The sequence below is a fragment of the Octopus bimaculoides genome, chromosome 2, assembly GCF_046866305.1.
Source record: "Octopus bimaculoides isolate indiv1 chromosome 2, ASM4686630v1, whole genome shotgun sequence".
Classification (NCBI taxonomy): domain Eukaryota; kingdom Metazoa; phylum Mollusca; class Cephalopoda; order Octopoda; family Octopodidae; genus Octopus; species Octopus bimaculoides.
In genome coordinates this window covers 50,221,377-50,241,340 of record NC_142929.1, presented here as the reverse complement: position 1 = coordinate 50,241,340, position 19,964 = coordinate 50,221,377, and the positions used below count along the sequence as shown (strand labels likewise).

Sequence of the window (19,964 nt, the reverse complement as noted above, 5' to 3'; positions counted from 1 at the left end):
TGTTCTTTGCTGTCACGGCATGAATGCAAGCCAGTTTTGCATTTTATTGTTACATGTGATGAAAAATGGATTCTCTTCAACAATAGGAAGCATTCTGCATGGTGGTTGGATAGAGAAGAAGTGCTAAAACACAATCCAAAAAGAATATTCACCTAAAAAAGTTAATGGTGTCTGTTTGGTGATCAGCACTGGTGTCATCCACTACAGCTTCATAAGACCTGGTAAGTCTATTACAGAGGATGTATACATCAACCAACTGGTTGAAATGATAAGTGAACTTGCAATTAAACAACTGAGATTGGTCAAAAGAGACAAGCCAATTCTCTTGCAAGACAATGCTTGACCACATGTTGCATAAAGAATGCTACTCAAGTTGCAGGAACTGAACTTGTGAGTACTCTGTCATCCACCATGTTCACCAGACCTTGCACCAACTGACTATCATGTTTTCCAGGCACTAGACAACTTTTCACAAGGAAAAAATTTCAAATCTGAAAAGATGCCAAAATAGCCTTTTGTGATTTCATCAACTCTTGCTCTCCAAAGTTCTACACTGCTGGCATAAATAAACTATCGATAAAATGGTAACATCGTGTTGATAATTTAGGTGCACTACATTTTGTTGAGATAAAGTAAAATAAACTTTCAGTTCAAAATCAGACATTTCTTTCTTAATGACCTGATATAATGAAATGATTGACAGAAATCCTAGAGAAATGTATTGTACTAATCTTTTCACATTTCTTAAAAATATTTACTGGCATCTACATATTCAGTTCTACTCTAAAATAAACTTTGACCTACACATTTTGTGGATGTTGTATGCAGTAATTCGATGTTTGTTTCCCTGTTACCAATTATTTACGCAACTACTATTTTAGTGTGTGTTTAATGATATGTATTATCTACAACGTCATAACTCATTGCATCCAATTATTGTTCCGGTTGACTTGGCATGGGCAGATGATAATAAGTTTTAGCACCTTTTAACATATTGACAGCTCCAACCACTGTGACTATAAATCTGTATCAATTTTCTTCTCTTTCCTGATTGTTCCATTAAGTTTATCTACCATACACCATTAATGTTCTGCTTTATATCGCTATTGCCCCCAACCATCATCAAATTACTGAATGCATCTATCATTTTTCTACTTATATTCATTTGTATTTGCTTGGCTTTCAGTTGTTTCCCTTAAGACCATTTGGGTATTAAAAAAAAAAAGAATGTAAACTTAAAATATGAATTCAGTATTATCATTACTATAATGACATTGTAATTCACTTGCTGTGTTTTCAAATAATGACTTTTCATTTGTCCCTTCACTAGATACTGACCAATACTCACACACACATACATACATAAATGCACACACACCCACATATATACATACAAATACACATACATATATACATACACACATATATATACACACATACAATCATATATATATACACACACACATGCCACACGCACACAAACCACACGCACACACACACATGTATATATGTATATATATATATATACATACATATGTATACATAATTCATCATACATACATACATACATACATACATATATATATATATATATATATTCATTTTTTACTCTTCTACTTGTTTCAGTCATTTGACTACAGCCATTTGACTGGAGTACTACCTTAAATGTGTGTGTGTGTATCTCTGTATGTATGTATCTGTATATATAATGTATATGATGTACATAGGTAAAGGCATGGCTGTATGTTAAGAAGCTTGCTTCCCAACCACATGGTACCAGGTTCAGTCCTACTGCATGGCACCTTGGACAAGTGTCTTCTCCTATAGCCTTGTGAGTGGATTTTGGAGACAGAAACTGAAAGAAGCCTCTTGTATATATATACTTACATATGTACATTATATATACATGTGTGTGTCTGTGTGTCTGTGTCTGTTTGTCTCACCACCACTGCTTAACAACCAGTGTTTGTGTCTTCATAAGCTAGCAGTTCAACAAAAGAGACCAATAGAATAAGTACCAGAGGTCAATTCATTCATTTTACTAAAAATTCAAGGCCATGCCCCAGCATGGCCACAGTCTAATGAATGAAACAAGTAAAAGATAAAATATGTGTGTGTGCATATATATATATATATTTACTATGAACTTCCAGTAATGCATGCGTAATGATATACTGTAACCAGCTGGAGTTAGCTGCACTATATTTACATGTGCTCCACTGATTTTGTTTCCTCGTAACTTCCAGAAATGGATATTTGTTAATGAAATTTTCTACAAATATGCTTCAGATGGTGTAGATTCTGATTATAGTTGTAAGCTACACACTCTAAAAGATATTTGTCAAAATTTTCATTGAAAAAATACCTATTTTTCTGAAAGTTACAAGGAAACAAAACTGATTTGTGTAAATTGTTCTGCAACTCCTCTCCCCACTCCCCCCAATTACATGTTGTTTTGCAATAAATTCATATATAATTGGAAACTATGCTGTTTGCAGCATATTTGTAGAAAATTTTATTAAAAGAATATCCATTTATCTGCAAATTATGAAGAATCAAAGTTGGGGTACATTTGTGTATGTTTACCCATAATTAATACTAAGATTACGTTGCTGTTATATATCTACATATCAGCTTGCTTCACTTCACTTTAATTTTGTATGTAACAATATTTAATTATATAACTGTATGTTATATATAAACAAAGAATATACTTCTTTCATTAAGTTTACATCACAAGGGTAACAATACTATGAATGAGATGGGCTCAATTTTTCACTACGCATAAACATAAATAAGATAACAGTATTTACATTGATATTGTGTTTAGTATTGAATACTAAGTGTATTTAAAATGCATTATAGTGTGTTTCTACATATTTATATATCATTAATTTAATTGGCAGTAATTTGGTAGTAATTTTTCATTGCTTTATAAATACACGTTCTCGTATAGCCCTACTTTTTCCATTATTGATGTTCAAGCTTCATTCATATTGCATGTCAAGCGTCATTCATGTTGTATTCTTCCCATATGCTTGCCATATGTATACTTACACATATACACTATAAAATATATGATACAATGATATCAAGCCAATGTAAAACATGACATCTTAAAGATAGCATATTCACACCAATATACACACATACAGATCATAGATATAAACATACACATATGTATACTTATATAAAAATTTATGTATGCATATATATAAATACACACACACACACACACACACATGGTCCCCTTGCTGAACTGCTAAGTTATGGGGACATAAACACAGCAACACCAGTTGTCAATGGTGGTGGGACGCACACACACACACACACACACACACACACACACACATATATCTATATGACAGGCACCTTTCAGTTTCTATTTATCAAATCCACTCACAAACAAGGCTTCGGTTGACCCGAGGCTATTGTTGAAGACATTTACTCCAGGTGCTCTGCTGTGGGACTGAAACTGCAACCATGTGGTTAGGAAGCAAACTTCTTACCACACAAAGAAAACTTTCCAAAAGCAACATTCCAGAATGGCCACAGTCCAATATCTGAAACCCGTAAAAGAAAAACAGAAGTAAAATAATGATAACAAGAGATAGTCTATTAACATAGCATTGAAGCCAGCTGATATTACCTAAAGATTGTCTGAATATAACTTCAATTGATGGAACTGTCACATAGCATCTAGGACCTTGTGGATAAGACTACTCTCTATCGTGAAATGTAGTTCTATAACCTGAGAAGCTATCTATATGAAAATGATAAATATGACACTGGACAATAAACAGTGATGAACCTACTCAAAATAGAGGTTTATAAAAGAGAAAATAACTGAAGAAGCACTTCATCATTGTCTGGAATGTTTTTAATCTTAACAACTGTTACTGGAATGAAATACTGTTGTTCATTGATGAGCTCTGAGATCTGTTACAACAGATATTAAATGAAAATTGCTGAAGTACTTGGATTACTTATTCTTCAGTTAGAGACTGTTTAAAAAAATTAATCAGGCATGGCTGTGTGTTAAGAAGCTTGCTTCTGAACCACATGGTTTCGGGTTCAATCCTTGTGGCATCTTGGGCAAGTGTTTCTCGCTATAGTCCTGGGCTGACCAAGATGTTGTGAGTAGATTTGGTAGACAGAAACTGAAAAATGCCCATTGTGTGTGTCCCCTACCACTGCTTGAAAACTGGTGTTGGTTTGTTTATGACTCCATAGCTTTACAGTTTGGCAAAAAGCGATTGGTGGAGGCACGTGGCTTAGTGGTTAGGGTGTCAGCACCATGATTGTAAGATTGTGGTTTCGATTCCAGGACTGGGTGACACGTTGTGTTCTTGAGCAAAACACTTCATTTCACGCTGCTCCAGTCCACTCAGCTGGCAAAAATGAGTAACGCTGCGATGAACGCATACGCCACTAGAACTGGGAAACCGGGCCCATGAGCCTGGCTAGGCTTTAAAAGGGCACATTTATTATTATTAAAAAGAAATTGACAATAAGTATCAGGCTTTAGAAAAAAAGTGCTGGGGTTAAGTTTTTCAACTAAAACCCTTGAAAGCAGTGCTCTAGCATGGCCACAGTCCAGTGACTGAAGAAAGCAGAAGATAAAAGATGACTGAAACTCTTTCATAAGCAGAAGATAAACTTATATGCCTTTGAATTCATCTACTGTGTTTCTTACATAAAATGCTATAACTTTTTCCTTTAATTAAGCTTCAGTTTCAGCATTATTTGTCCTTTAATTTTTAAAATCTCTTGAAGAAATCAGAAATCGCATGTCCACTCATAATTGTCTTTGTTGTACTTCCCATCATACAAGCTAATGTAGTATATAGTATAAATGTTCAAACATTGCATTATAAATTCTGCTGCATTTTTATATGGAATTTTTCGTCATATAAAGTCATCTTGTATAAATCAACCTATCTTTCTTCGACTGTAAATTTTGGTCTGAAAAATTCATCTTGTATACCAGAAAATATAGTATATCAATTGTATCTCACCAAATGAAATAAATGAAGAATTGATATGTCTACTTTCAGATTAATAAACGGTGTCAATGTAACGAACTCTGATGAAAATATGTGGCTTATACCATTTACACCTGAAAAGCCCCATATAGTTTCTTTTGAATTTCCGCAACCAGTTACAATATCTGGGATTCGAGTTTGGAATTATAACAAAAATCCTGAAGATACATATAGAGGGGTAAGTTGTTATTTTCTCTGAAGATTTACACTTTTCTTTAAAAATGAACAATTACTGCCTTTATGTGAAGACGCATGGCTCAGTTGTTAGAGCATCCAGCTCACAATCATGAAGTAATGAGTTCAATTCCCAGACCAAGCTCTGTGTTGTGTTCTTGAGCAATACACTTTATTTCATGTTGCTCCACTTCACTCAGGTGTAAAAATGAGTTTTGATGACACTGGTGCCAAGCTGTATCAGCCTTTGCCTTTCCCTTGAACAACATCAGTGGCATGAAGATGGGAGGCTGGTATGCACGGACAACTGCTGGTCTTCTATAAACAACCTTTCCCGGACTTGTGCCTTGAAGGGGAACTTTCTAGAAGCAATCCCATAGTCATTCATGACCAAAGGGGGTCTGTTTTTCACTGCAATTGAAAAATAAATTCTTTATTTCAGCCTTCCTTCTTTTTCATGTTAAATGATCCATGAAATATATTCATATGATAAATCTATGCCTTGTCTCTTTGCAATTACATGATCAATATGATGCCTCTAGTAATAATGTCATGGACTTGTATTTATATTAATTAACTACACTTTACATGGTAATTAAATAAAACTAATTAAGAGTAATGAGTATTCTCAGTGACTCTTGTAAGTAGACACTGAAAATGTGACAACCAATGGTTTATTCAATCTTAGGAATAAGCTGACTTGAGTTAGTTAGGCAATTTATACAGTGTGAACGGAAGTGATACAGAAATGAATAAAGACTGGCAGTAGAGGGGCACAGTAACTAATGGATTAGAAATGTGATTGCAACAGTCTTTCCCGCTGTGTTAGAAGTTTAGTATATAATCATGGTAATTAAATAAATGATATATAATCATGATAATTAAATAAAACTAATTACTAGTAATGAGTATTCTAAGTGACTGGAAACTGCGTGAAACCCTTCATGTGTGTGTGTGTGTATATATATATATATATATATAATATAGGTGCAGGCATGGTTGTGGCAAGAAGCATGCTTCCTGACCACATGGTTTCGTGTTCAGTCCCACTGCCTGGCACCTTGGGCAAGTGTCTTCTAATACAGCCTTGAGCTCACTAAAGCCTTATGAGTGGATTTTGTTGACAGAAACTGAAAGAAGCTCATTGTGTGTGCGTGTGTGTGTGTGTGTGTGTGTGTGTGTGCGCGTGTGTATGTGCGTGTGTGCATGCATGTGTGTGTGTGCATGGATACGAACGTTTGTGTGTTTGTCCGCATGTGCTAAATGTTGATTGCTAAATACATTTATACATTTGCCATAACTTGAATACCACCACTACCACTGTTACTGCTGTCATCATCTTCACCCCTGATTCCTGTTTGTTTACTTCAAAGTTTCCTATGTTGTGAGCATTCAGACTAGATTCCGGATCTCTCATTGCTCATACTTTTCTAGCAGGCATTGACTAGCAGACTTTTATACGTGGCATTAGCTGCATCAATGTCTCTAGTCTTGAAGGGCCTTCAAAGATCATGGCATAGCTCTTTCTTGCTCCATTAACTTATATCCACAAAGTGCTAACACTTAATTCACACACACACACATCTGTGTGTGACTGTATGGGTCTATATGTATGTGTTGCTGTGTGTGTATGTTTACATCTGACACACTTCATATGGCAAACTACTGAGTAACAAGCAGTGAAGTTTGTTGCTACTTCTCTACCAACACTTTGACCTCTGGCTCTATGCTTTTAAAGACGCGTGGAATAAGAGATCCCTTCTTTGAGAAACAGGTGAAAAAAGCGAGCAACAGAATCTAAAATGTTTACTCACAGGTATTTTGGTTTACATTTTCACTTTTCAAAATATTGATCTGACAAATGGGCCTTAGACATTGAAACCATCGTAAGATTTCTTGCTGTTTTAAATGACAAATTTCTTTCTACAACTTGGTCGTTCTCATTGCTGTGGTCTTCTAACTATAGCAGGGAGAAACGATTGAAGTGTTAATGCTTTTCAGATATAGAAATTAACGAAGCAAGGAAAAGCGATACCATGATCTTCTGATTGTCTCTCTGAATGAAATGAATGAGGAGTTGATGTATCATGGGCACTACCTTTTCTTCCTGGCCAAGCAAGTACAAAAAGCAAAAAAAAAAAAATTACTGTGGAATAAAGTTTCCATTTCATAGGAAGAGAGAAACTCAGTGAAAAACTACAAAAAATAAAACTAGTAGTGCATATATTAACTGTTTAACACTTAAACAAGCCATATCCAGCTCAGATATTTTACCTGGTTTATGTTCAAACTGGTCAAATCTGGCCCCTCACACCTACCCTTCAATATTGTTGTAAAAATATACAATCACCTCATTGAAATCTCAAAGCTATGAGATAATGTATGATTGATTTGAAATGTTTTCAATAAATTAGCATTGACAGAGAAATTTGAATGCTAAAGGGTTAAGGCCCTTCCAGACTGGTGACATTGATGCAGCTAATGCCCAGCCTAAACATCTGCTAGTCATTGTCTGCTGGAAAAGCATGAGCAATGAGGGAAACTGGAATCTGGTCTGAATGTTCACAATGTAATAAACTCTGTTAAAAACAAACAGGAATCAGGTGATGGTGGGGTGGCAGCAGTGGCAGTAGTGGTATACAAGTAATGGTAGATGTATTTAGTAGTCAACTTTTAGTGCTTGTTATACTTGTAAGTTGTGAAATTCTGGCTGAAGTTTCACCTGAGGCTACATCCAAACAATCCTTCCTACTATAGGCACAAGGCCTGAAATTTTGCACGAGTCGGGTTAGTTGATTACATTGACTCCAGTGACTGATACCCATTTCAATAAGCCTCAAAAGAGGAATGTCAAAGTTCACTTCAGCATAATTTAAACTCAAAACATAAACACAGATGAGATACTGCTAAACGTTTTGCTTGGCATGCTCACAGTTTTGCCACCTTGCTGCCTTATCCATTCAAATAATCAAATAATTGCTTAGACAATCCATACTTTGTTAGTCGTCAAATCTAGTTGACAGATTAGTGGCGATCTACTCAATTTTGATTGCTTGTAACTATATATCCCAGTCACTCTATATTTTCAAAATACTGTATATCAATCAATACTTGATCAATTGATATCATAAGTTAGTGGCTTGGAACACTTATGGCTGGGTTACAATTCAGCTATTAATATCATTAGCTGAAACTAATTCAAGCGTCTTTCTAGTATAAAATCCAAGTGGGAGAATGTATGCAGAACTATTCTATCTCTGTTCAGTACTTAGCTGTGAGTACTTAATTAATTGTGACCTATTTTCTCAGTTGTTTAACCCCAGATCAGCCCTGATATCAAAGAGACTCTGAGATGAAAGGCGTTCTCTGGCCACCCACCCCACTTCTCTCTCTCTCTCTTGTGTATGTTACAGCCCTAGGCTGACCAACATCCTTGTGAGTGGATTCATCATCATCATCATCATCATCATCGTTTAATGTCCGTTTTCCATGCTGGCATGGGTTGGACAGTTTGACTAGGGACTGGCAAGCCAGGAGGCCGCTCCAGGTTCCAATTTGATCTGGCAATGTTTTTACAGCTGGATGCCCTTCCTAATGCCAACCATTCTGAGAGTGTAATGGGTGGTTTTTATGTGCAGTCAGGCGGCACTGGCATTGGCCACGTTCGGATGGTGTTTTTTATGTGCTACCAGCACAGAAGCCAGTCGGGGTGGGGAGTGGGAGGGCTGGCATCGACCATGTTCGGATGACGCTTTTTACGTGCCACTAGCACGGGGAGCCAGTCAGGCGGCACTGGCAACGACCCACACATGAATGGTGTTTATTGCAGGCCACCAGTACGAGAGCCAGTCAGGTGGTACTGGCATTGCCCACAACTACAATTTCTATTTTTGTGAAAGTCCATTATATATATATATATCTGTGTGTATGTATGTATATTTATTTACGTATGTGTTTACGTTTGTGACAGTTGTAAAATATATACCATTGTCATTCAAGGAGTGTCATTCATTTCCAATATTCTTCAGAAGCATGTCTGGTTATGGGGAAATATTACCTTGCTTGGGAACAGGTCAGGGTTAGGAACAGGCAGGCACATCCAGCCATAGAAAAATCTGCTTCATTAAACTTCATCCAAACCATGCAAGCATTGAAAAATATAATGGACATTAAAATGATGATGATAAACTGGTCTAAGACCTATGTCCATCCATTTTATAAAAGAAAGTAGAATTCACTTTAAAGGAAATTTAGCCGCTGTTTATTATAGATCAAGTAACCACCATAGATTGTTGCCTTCATTGGCTCATCATTTATTCTCTAGATTGATGTGGAGACAATCCATGCAGCCTCTTTCTCTCTCCAAAATACCATGGCATAACCTATTAATACAATTGATTTGTGACAGCCAGTGGTCAGATTTATCGCTACACTGCAAAATATTTTTCCGTGACTTCATAGATATGCAAATATCATATAATATATGGAAGACTTTCAGCTTTTCCTCCCCTGCTATGGAATTTCTGATTTATATAATATTACCTTGCCCTTATTGTTAATATAAGGGAACTGACCTGTCAAGCCATTTCAGGCATGTGAAGTAAACCTTAAATAAAATTATATGGTAGTGATGGTGGCGGCAGTGGTGGTGTTGGTGAGAGTGGTGGAGGCAGTGGTGGTGGTTTCTTTTCATTGTTTTCTTTTCTCTTATATCACCTCCACCATCGTCATCATTATCATCATTAATATTATTTGAACAGTTTTGCTTTTATTGCATGCTTTCATGGCAAAAACCATGCATAACTCTATATAATATCTTTCATACATGCAGCATATATTTTTTCTGTTGTTTTTTTCTATTGAGTTGAATATATAACACGTAATATGTGTGCAGTACTTAGTTGTTATTGTTGTTGTTATTGTTGCTGTTAACCATTGACTCACATGTTTATAGAGCTCTACTCAGAAGGCAATTTCTTCGAACATTACTTCATAGAATATTTTTTTTTGTATGTGGGTTGGGATGTGTGTGCACACATTTTACCAGCTAAGAGTTTTGGAATATTTTAACATCCACCTGAATTTTATAGATTATATATGTATATTTCTACAAATGCCCATTTGCTTTGTTTATTTGTGGTTCATTATGGCTTCACTCTGCAATAAAAGAAGGAGGTGTTAGCCACAATATAGCAGTAAGAGTTGTGCCCCTTCAAAAACATTTTGCTAACATAAGGACAGTTAATAAAAAAAAATATTACAGTAAACACGTCCATCTATAAACACAGAATTTGAGAGAACAAAAAAAAAACAACAAAAAATGGGTGTGAATATGCAAACTTAAATGATGATAAATGCACTCATAGCAATAGCATTTGATATTTGATATTTTCTTTCACTAGCATAGTGAGTCAAAAAGAAGTAGAAAATATGAGTGAGCTCCATATTGAAAATAAAAGGAAAATGCTTGGGAAGGGTGTATTCCCAAAGAGAGTATAATGTGATTTAAGAAATTTAATAAGGTATGAACAAAAAGGAAAGTGGCCTACCTCTATTTTTTGAAAAGCTGAAGAGTCTCCATAAATTTTTGAAAGAGAAGTTGGATGGTGCCCGAGTTAATGTGTGGCCAGTTGTATACTTCTCCCTCAAGAGTGGCAGGACATATGAAAGTATGTACTTAGTCATCAACATCGGTGATGGGAGACGGCAGTGACCAATAATGCTAGTGCATCATATATATACCCACAATGATACTCATATTCCTTATCCTCCTGTATTACTTAGTTTTTCAGCAGAAGAGACCAATAGATAGAATAAAGTAAACGTAAAAAGACCCCCTTTGATCATGAACGACCATAAAATTGCGCCTAGAAAGTTCCCCTCTGAGGCACAAGTCCAAGCAAGGTTGTTTATGGAAGACCAGCAGTCACCCATGCATACTAGTCTCCCCTCTCCATGCCACTGATATTATCCAAGGGAAAGGCAAATAAATGCTGATACAGCTTGGCACCAGTGATGTTGCAACACATTTCTACAGTTGAGTGAACTGGAGCAATGTGAAATAAAGTGTCTTGCTCAAAAACACAATACATAGTCCAGTTCGGGAATTGAACTCACTACTTTGTGATTGTGAGCTCAATACTCTAACCACTGAGCCATGCACCTTCAGAATAAGTATGAAACTTTAAAAGATAACTACTAGGGTTGCCTCAGTATGACCATAGTCTAATGAGTGAAACAACTAAAAGATCAAAGATAAATGATATAACAATCACAGAAAAATTTGCACTTATAATTTATAACTGTATGAAAATTTAAAAAAGGACATAAATTATAAAATCAATGTAAATCTTTTATCTTTAACTTGTTTCAGTCATTAGACTGTAGCCATGCTGGGGCACTGCCTTGAACAACTTTTTAGTCGAATGAATCAAGCCCAGTATTCATTTCTTTGTTAAGCCTGGTACTTATTCTATTGGTCTTTTTTGCCAAACCGCTAAGTTACAGCGATGTAAACACACCAACACCAGTTGTCAAATGGTGGTGGGGAACAAACAGATACCCAAAGGTATACACACATGGATATATGTATATATATATCTATATCTGCCTTTCTCTCTCACTATATATATATAAAAATTTATTTATGAGGGTAGAAATAGATATTAATCAATTTGAACCAGTGGTTTAGCATATTAAAAAAATCTGAAGATTGAAATTATATTACATACAAAAATAAGAGGGATGACCAGCAAAAGTGGACTCCTATATGCTAGAAATAGATGCCGAATCATCTAACCACGAAAAAAATATATGTTCTCAGTAAAAATTCAGCGACACAACAGACTGTAAAAGGGCAAGACAAATGAAAAAATACTAAATAAAAACGATTAACCTACGTACCATGGTTTCACCTGTTAAAATTTACATAAGTAAATATCTGCAGGATCGTCAGCATAGTCTGTCGATTTGCGATGTAGTTTCCAGAACTAGACACAGGACGTCCAACCAAAAGGGAACACGTGTAGAGTTCTACAAATTACATTCAGTGTATCCTTTTAAATGTCTTCCACTTTTGCTGGTCATCCCTCTTATTTTTGTGTGTATATATATATATATATATATATATATATGTATGTATGTATGTATGTATGTATATACAACAGGCTTCTTTTAGTTTCCATCTATGAAATTCACTCACAAGGCTTTGGTGATCCTGAGGCTATAGTAGAAGACATTTGCCCAAGGTGCCACACTGTGGGACTGAGCTTGGAACCATGTGGTTGGGAAGCAAGCTTCTTACCACACAGCAATGCAACAACTAATTTTGCTAGAGTTGTGAGTCAAAAAGTGTTTGTTAGACATAAGTTGGGTCCAGGAAAAATAAAAAGCATTGGAAAGATATCTTAGAGGAAACAGAGATTTCTTGCAAGAAAATTATTTGAAGAAAGTGCAGGAATGGTTGTGACATATCTCTGTGATTCCACAATGCCTTGAAATAGGATTTGGAGGAAGCCCTGGTTGATACGAGATGATATCGAAAAATTCCCAGATTATTTCTGTTGCACACCAACAGATGGCAGCACTTGGTTTCGTGCACAATGAGAGCTTGCAGTGATCTTCATAAGGCAATGTGCCAAGTGAAATTACTATGTTTACTTCACAAGTTATGAAATTTGTGCTTTTGTGATCACATGTATGCTGTGGTCTGCGATTTTTGTCATGGACAGGAAGTTGGAACAAAGAGCCGATATGAAATTTTGCATTAAACCTGGGAAGTCTGCTACAGAGACATTGAGCATGTTTCAGCAAGCTTATGGTGATGAGGTAACGGATCGTACACAATGTTTAGAGTGGTACAGGCTCTTCAAAAGCTGAAGATCATCCTTGGAAGACGATGAGGATATCTGGAAGATCTACAATGAGTGTCACCTCCAGGAATGTCAAGAATATTCATCAGCTTGTCTATGAAAATCATCAGAGGACAATTAACAATGTTTTGAAGTGTTTAAAGGAGGATATTCAGTGGAAGTGACTGGATCTGTGGAGCATGAAGAATTGGATTCCTCACAACGACAATGCACCCTGTTATCAAGCTCTCTTCACCCATCCAGATTCACCAAATTTAGCACCTGTGGACTTCCATCTGTTCCTCAAAATGAAAATGCAACTCAAAGATCGCCGTTTTAACACTGTGAATTGCAGAAGATCCTTGGTTCACTTACAGAAAAAAACTTTCTGTCTGGATTCTAAAAGTGGCAGGAATCCTGAGACTAGTGTATTGTTGTGCAAGGTGACTGTTTTGAAGGAGACAATGTTAAAACTTAGATAAATAATTTATTCTTTATTAAACATAACTAATCAAAAAACTTTTTGATACTGCCTGATATATAAAAGGATGTAGGAATCCTCAAGGATGCTACTTTAGCCTGTAGTCTTTCTGACCATTTTAAGTTTAGTGTGCAGTCTCACTTTAAATCCTAACCCTACATGTAAACTCTAAACCTAAATCCTAATGTTAACCTTAAACCCTGACTCTAAAATCCAGCCTTAACCTCCTTCAGCCCTAATCCTAACCCAGCTCAGGTCACTTCACAGTGTAGGCTATAGATACTGTAGTAGACTGCATGCTAAGGTAGCGCCCACTCAAATATTTTTATCTCAGTATGTCAAGCTAGAATGATGTAAAAATATATTATCACCTATAAAGTAGAGTTGTACTTGCTACTATTTCTATCTGCTTTTCCTAGTTATTGCTGAATTCAATTGATGAAATTCTATTTACTCTGATATCTTTAAAAAAAAAAGGTGTTTATTGATTATTGAATTCATATTTATGATAGCTCTGGGTGGTTGTATTACATGGAGAGAAATAACATACATTGTGTGTTAATCAATGTTTGGAGTATGTTTTCTTTACTTTCTCTTTTTTAATTGTAACATGAAAGGAAACAAGGTGTTTTTATATACTTTCTGGAATGATAAACTCTACTGTGTAGTCACACTATATTACAATACTGTGCTGTTATAAACCAGCAATGCAACTCTATGTGGTCATTCATCCTGTTTAGAAAGAGCAGCTAGATCTCCCTCATCTTTAAAAAAAAAAGAAAGAGTATATAATTAATTAATACAGTCATGGATATACATAAAGAATGTTCAAGGCCAGAACATATTTTTACTTGATTCATCCCAATTTGCAGCTCAACAATGACTGTATTGATGTATTCTGTACAATAGCCATAATTCATTGCTGTGATCAGCATTGCCATCATTATCCATCATTTTGAATCCAGGTTTTGTCCACATTAACAGGGGTGGGCAGATCTACCTCAGTGCCATAGCAACTGCCCTCACACCATCTCACCATCTTGTCCAGTTTGGGGCATCCTCCCTTCTCAAGCCAACCCTCCCAATCTCCTCCGCCACCTGTCCCCTTCAAATTTTCTGTGGTCTACCTTGCTTTTGCTATCCATTTACCTCAAACTCTAGCACCCTCTTCAGAGCATGCTCCTCATCCCTCCTCAACACATGTCCATACCACCGTACTCCATTTGCCTGTCCAACCTTTCCACTGTTTCCACCAACCCCAGCATCTTCATCAGGTCCTCAGTCCTCCTCTTATCAAATAGCCTCATGTCACACAATTCTCTCAGTATTGCTCTCTCAGTCCTCAAAATTGCTATGTCTCTCTCTCTCAATGACCATGTCTCACTCCTATACAGCATTGCAGCTCTCACACAACTATAAACCTTTCCTTTCATCTTCAATAAGAATCTTTTCCTGTATGGCAATGCTCCATGTTCCCTGAACTTCACCCAGCCAAGTCTTGCTCTTGCTGTCACAGCTGCTTCATATCCACCACATACATCCACCTTATCTCCCAAATAACAAAACCCTCTCACTGTCTCCACCTCATCACATAGTGTTTCCACTGACTTCGCCAGCCCTCCAGCTCCTTTCTCACATCTTACACAAACGAACTTTCTTCCCGACTAACCCTCTCCACTGGCCCCTTCACCACACCAACTTCCACCCTCTGATCCCATTCATTCTCCTCATTCATAATTCCCTCCATATACTACTTCCAGACTCTTCTCCTGTCCTTCTCACTAAAATTCAACCTTCCATCACTCTTCATGTATCTTCCTCCCTCAACATCTCTTCCATCATTTTTCATTGATTTAATAAACCTAAAAACTCTATCTGGGTTCTCATCCATCCACTCAACCTCTCCTCAACTTCCTTCCTCATAGATCTCACAACCACCCAAAATGTTGCATGATTCTTTCTGTTATTATACCTGGCTTCCATTTGCTCAGTCCTGTTATTACATAAAGCTTTGTGCACTTCTTTCTTCCTCACCTCCTCCTTTCACCACCAAGTATCTCCTCGATCTCTCCTACCCTTCATTCTTCCACACACTTTGTCACATGCCTTTAGCACCCCTTCTTTAAAAGACTTCCACATATCCGGTACATCAATGCTTACCAACTCCCAACTCTCTCTCTCTTCTCAAACATTGCTCTTGTAGCTTCTTCCTTCAGTTTCCACACCTTTCTCCTCTCAACCATTCCCTTTCTCACACACTTTTTAACTTTCTTCTTATCCAAGTCAGCAACCACCAACCTGTGCTGCAACTCCCCTGGTATTATCTTCCCATCTCTCAGATACTTCCTGTTTTTCCTGCCAACCAACACAAAATCAATGTCTGTCTCATTCCCTCCTGCACTGAAAGTCACCTTCCTTTTCTCTGTTTTCCTAAACCATGTATTCACCACACACAACTCTTTCTCATCACAAAACTCCAACAGCATCCTTCCTTCCAGATTTCTCTCCTCAATTCCATTTTCCCCATGAACACTCTCAAAGCCCAGGATCCATTTCCCAAAATGTCCATTAAAATCACCCATGCCCCTAACCAATTCATTTACCTTTTGTAAGTCACACTTATTCGCCATTTCATCAAAGAACCGCTCTTTCTCAGCGATCCCTCTTCCATTTTGTGGACCATACCCACAAATCACCCTCACCACTTCTTCCTCAAATGCTAACACTATTGTCATCACTCTGACACTCTTTCTCCTGACCTCCACCACCTTCTCACAGATTTCTTCCTTCATCAAAACTCCCACACCTCCAGTCCCCCTGCTATTTCGTGACTACCACAACTTGTACCTTCTTCCCTTGATCCCCAACAAATCTTGCACCCTGGCTCCTCCACCTAACCCCCTGCACACAGCACACATCCACCCTCCTCTTCCTCATTTCATCACACACCTCAGTTCCCCTTCCACACAGACTGCTCGCATTCCATCGGTAACTTTTGGGAGACCCTGTATATATATATGTATATATATATATATAAAAGAAGTAAAGTGGTTGGTGTTAGAAAAGGCATCCATGCCAAGTCAGACAGCATAGCATGGTGCTGTCATCTACCTAGCCAGCTGCTGTCAAACCCTCCAGCCCATGCCAGCATGGAAAGTAGACATTAAATGATGATGATTATATATATATATATATATATATATAGAGAGAGAGAGAGATGATGGGTTTCAGGCTACTAAAATCACACTCAAAGATTTGGTCTGCCTTGGTTTATAGCAGATGATTGCCTAAGCTGCCCTGCTGTGGGACTGAATCCAAGATCACTTGGTTGGGAAGCAAGCTCTTTAACCTCACAGCTATGCTTCAGCATGGAAAAAATAATCTTAAAAAGTGATAATGATGTGTTTGTGTGTATGTACATACAGATGTGCATGTGTGTGTGTGTATTTATAACTCATGAATTGACTCTATACAGTTTGATTATATTTTTAATTGTGTCTGCTTTACATCAAAAGAAATAACAAGCTGCCGGTCATTAGCATCAAAAGTAAAATGCTAATGGAAAAAGCAGAAAGCACAAAGTAGGAGCAGGATTTGTAAATTTCTATTTTAAAATGTTGCAGATCATTCATTTATGAAACAACACACGTCTAAAATTATCTTGATTGTTTGATTTTTCTTCAATTCTTGCAACGTTTAATGATGAGAATAAACTCAGTTTCTTCTTTGAATCTTCAGACTGTAACAATTATGAGCTTTGATTTTTACTGAGGCGAAGGGAATGGAGTGGAGGACTTTGGTTCATTGCTACAAGTAAAGACAATGTAATATTCTGTATTCTTTATTAGATTATTATTTGTTTTTGCCATATAGGTGCAGGTGTGGCTATATGGTAAGAAGCTTGCTTCCCAACCACATGGTTCTGGGTTCAAGTATCTTCTACTATTGCCTTAGGCTAATCAAAGCCTTGCAAGTGGACTTGGTAGACAAACTGAAATAAATCTGTTGTATATATGTGTGTGTATGTATATATATATATATATATATATATATATATATATATATATATATATATATATATGTATGTATGTATGTATGTAAGTGTGTGCATCTTTATGTTTTCCCCCATCATCATATTTGCTTCAACCTAAAATATTGGTTTCAAATTTTGGCACAAGGCCAGTAACTTTGGGGAGTGGGTAACTCTCATATGGGCTTTTGGTGCAAAATGCACACTAGTTTATATCTTCAGTGCTGAGACCATCAGATCACATGATTTCAACCTTTCTTGCTTTCATCAACGATAGACCCTCAATTGTTAGAGATGGCAACAATTCATCTCCTTGCCAGCGATTTTCCATAACTTTGATTTTTCGAGTATTGATGCGCACCTCATCATCATACTTGCTTCTACCTAAAATATTAGTCTCAAATTTTGGCACAAGGCCAGTAATTTCAGGGAGCAGGTAACTCAATTACATCATCCCCAGTGCTCAACTCATACTTGTTTTATCAAATCTGAAATCTGAAAGGTAAAGTCAGCCTCAGTGGAATTTGAACTCAGAACACGAAGATGGTTGAAATGCCACTAAGCATTTTGCACAGTATGCTAATGATTCTGCCAGCTCACTGCCTTAATCATGGCTTCAAATTTTGGCACAAGGCCAGTAAATGTTGAGGAGCAAACAAGTCACTTACATTGACCCCAATGCTCAACTGGTATTTATTTTATCAACCTGGAAAGGATGAAAGGCAAAGTCAACCTCTGCGGAATTTGAACTCAGAACATGAAGATGGATGAAATGCTGTTAAGTATTTTGCCTGACATGCTAAAAAGATTCTGCCATCTTACCACCCTTTTTTTACCAAAAATATTATCAGATGCTGGAATGCAATCTATCAGTGGTATTACTATAAGGATTATAACAAGTACATTGATCAGAAAATTTATTGACATCTTCACATTTTAAGTGTTTGCATTTGGTTTGCAAGATTCTTGATGAACTTGGGTGTTGAAACAGATTCTTGGATGACAGACAGATTTGTAGCTAACCTTAAGTAGAGAGGGCATGTTATTGATGTGGTCACAAAAGGTGATGAAAGGACTTTGACAAACAGCTTATTGATTGATTAACTGAGTGATTAAACAATGAAATGATTTGTTAGCTGGTTAGATAACTAGACTCATAATAAACAAGCAAAATAGTGAAATTAAGTCAGTGAGTGTGGTTTTTATTATTAGTGTTATGGCCCTCCCAAGACTCATTTTATTTAGTTTACTGATAATTCATGAGCATTTTGAGTTTTAGTAGAGCAAGATAGAAGCTCTTTATAATTTACAGCATCTTCTTCTCTATTCAATCTAATAGAATACCTTACTATGGATTGGTATTTACTGTCTTAGCATCTTCAATTAAGAGATCTGTTTCCAATCAGTGAAGATACTTTTCAAAAAATAAACAAAGAAACAAATAAATAAAACTTTTTAAAAAATGGAACGAATTTGAACCTCAGAAAAACCCACTTCTACCAGGCACTATCCAAACATGTTTAGTTTCACCATTTGTTATTCATCTTGAGAAGAGAAAACTTCTCTTACTTAGTGTGCAGTTAGATACTGTTAATAAAATGTCACTGAATGTAAGGCTTCTGCGAGAACTAATTCTCAGTTGGAGATATGGAGATTTGCAGTCTTCAAGGCTAATTGGATAGTGTTCCATTATGTTGCTCACATTTGCATTCCGATCAGGATTGTGTAGCATACAGCAGTTACGATTTATTCCCAGCTTGGTAAAAAAATAAAAAAAAGTGAGGATTTTAAGACTTCCAAAGATATAAACTGAGATACCTGGTCACAATACATACAAACTGAGTTTCCAGTTACCACACATAATTTAGTCTATAATTTATAATACTGTAGCAACACGTGTGCTAATGTAAATATCAAGTACTTATTATTAATGACCAATATATATATATATATATATATATATATATAATTTTGTATGTGATTCCATTGGTCTTATAGAAGTCAATAGATTATCTTACTGAGAAGCATGTTTTGCAAATGTTGGGTAAAAATTCATGCTTTAACTCTTTAGCATTTAAACCAGTCATATCTGACTAAATATTTTGCTTGTTTTATTTTCAAATGAGCCAGATCTATCTCTTACACCTATGCTAAAAACCTCAAAGCTACATGATAATACATGATTCATTAACTCAATGTGACAGAGTTATGTGAATGCTAAAGTGTTAATATAGAAATGTTCCTAACAAAGGGTATACATATCATCCATACTGTGGGATAACATTTTCGATTTCATATAATGATAAATGCTTTAGATACAAGGATGACAAAGATGTTTATGAAATTGAGATGTAGGACAATTAGAGACAAGACAAATCCTGGAG

At 36.4% G+C, this 19,964-nt stretch overlaps 1 protein-coding gene across 2 annotated transcripts in view; it reads left to right on the top strand.

Annotated features, from left to right (window-relative positions):
- LOC106873657 (katanin-interacting protein) overlaps positions 1-19,964 on the top strand; it is a 509,583-nt gene that overhangs the window by 212,109 nt on the left and 277,510 nt on the right. For both annotated transcript variants that reach the window (XM_089344962.1, XM_089344970.1), the window contains exon 29: positions 5,058-5,223. In XM_089344962.1, coding sequence (XP_089201088.1) covers positions 5,058-5,223 — 166 coding nt within the window. The remainder of the gene's footprint in view (positions 1-5,057; positions 5,224-19,964) is intronic.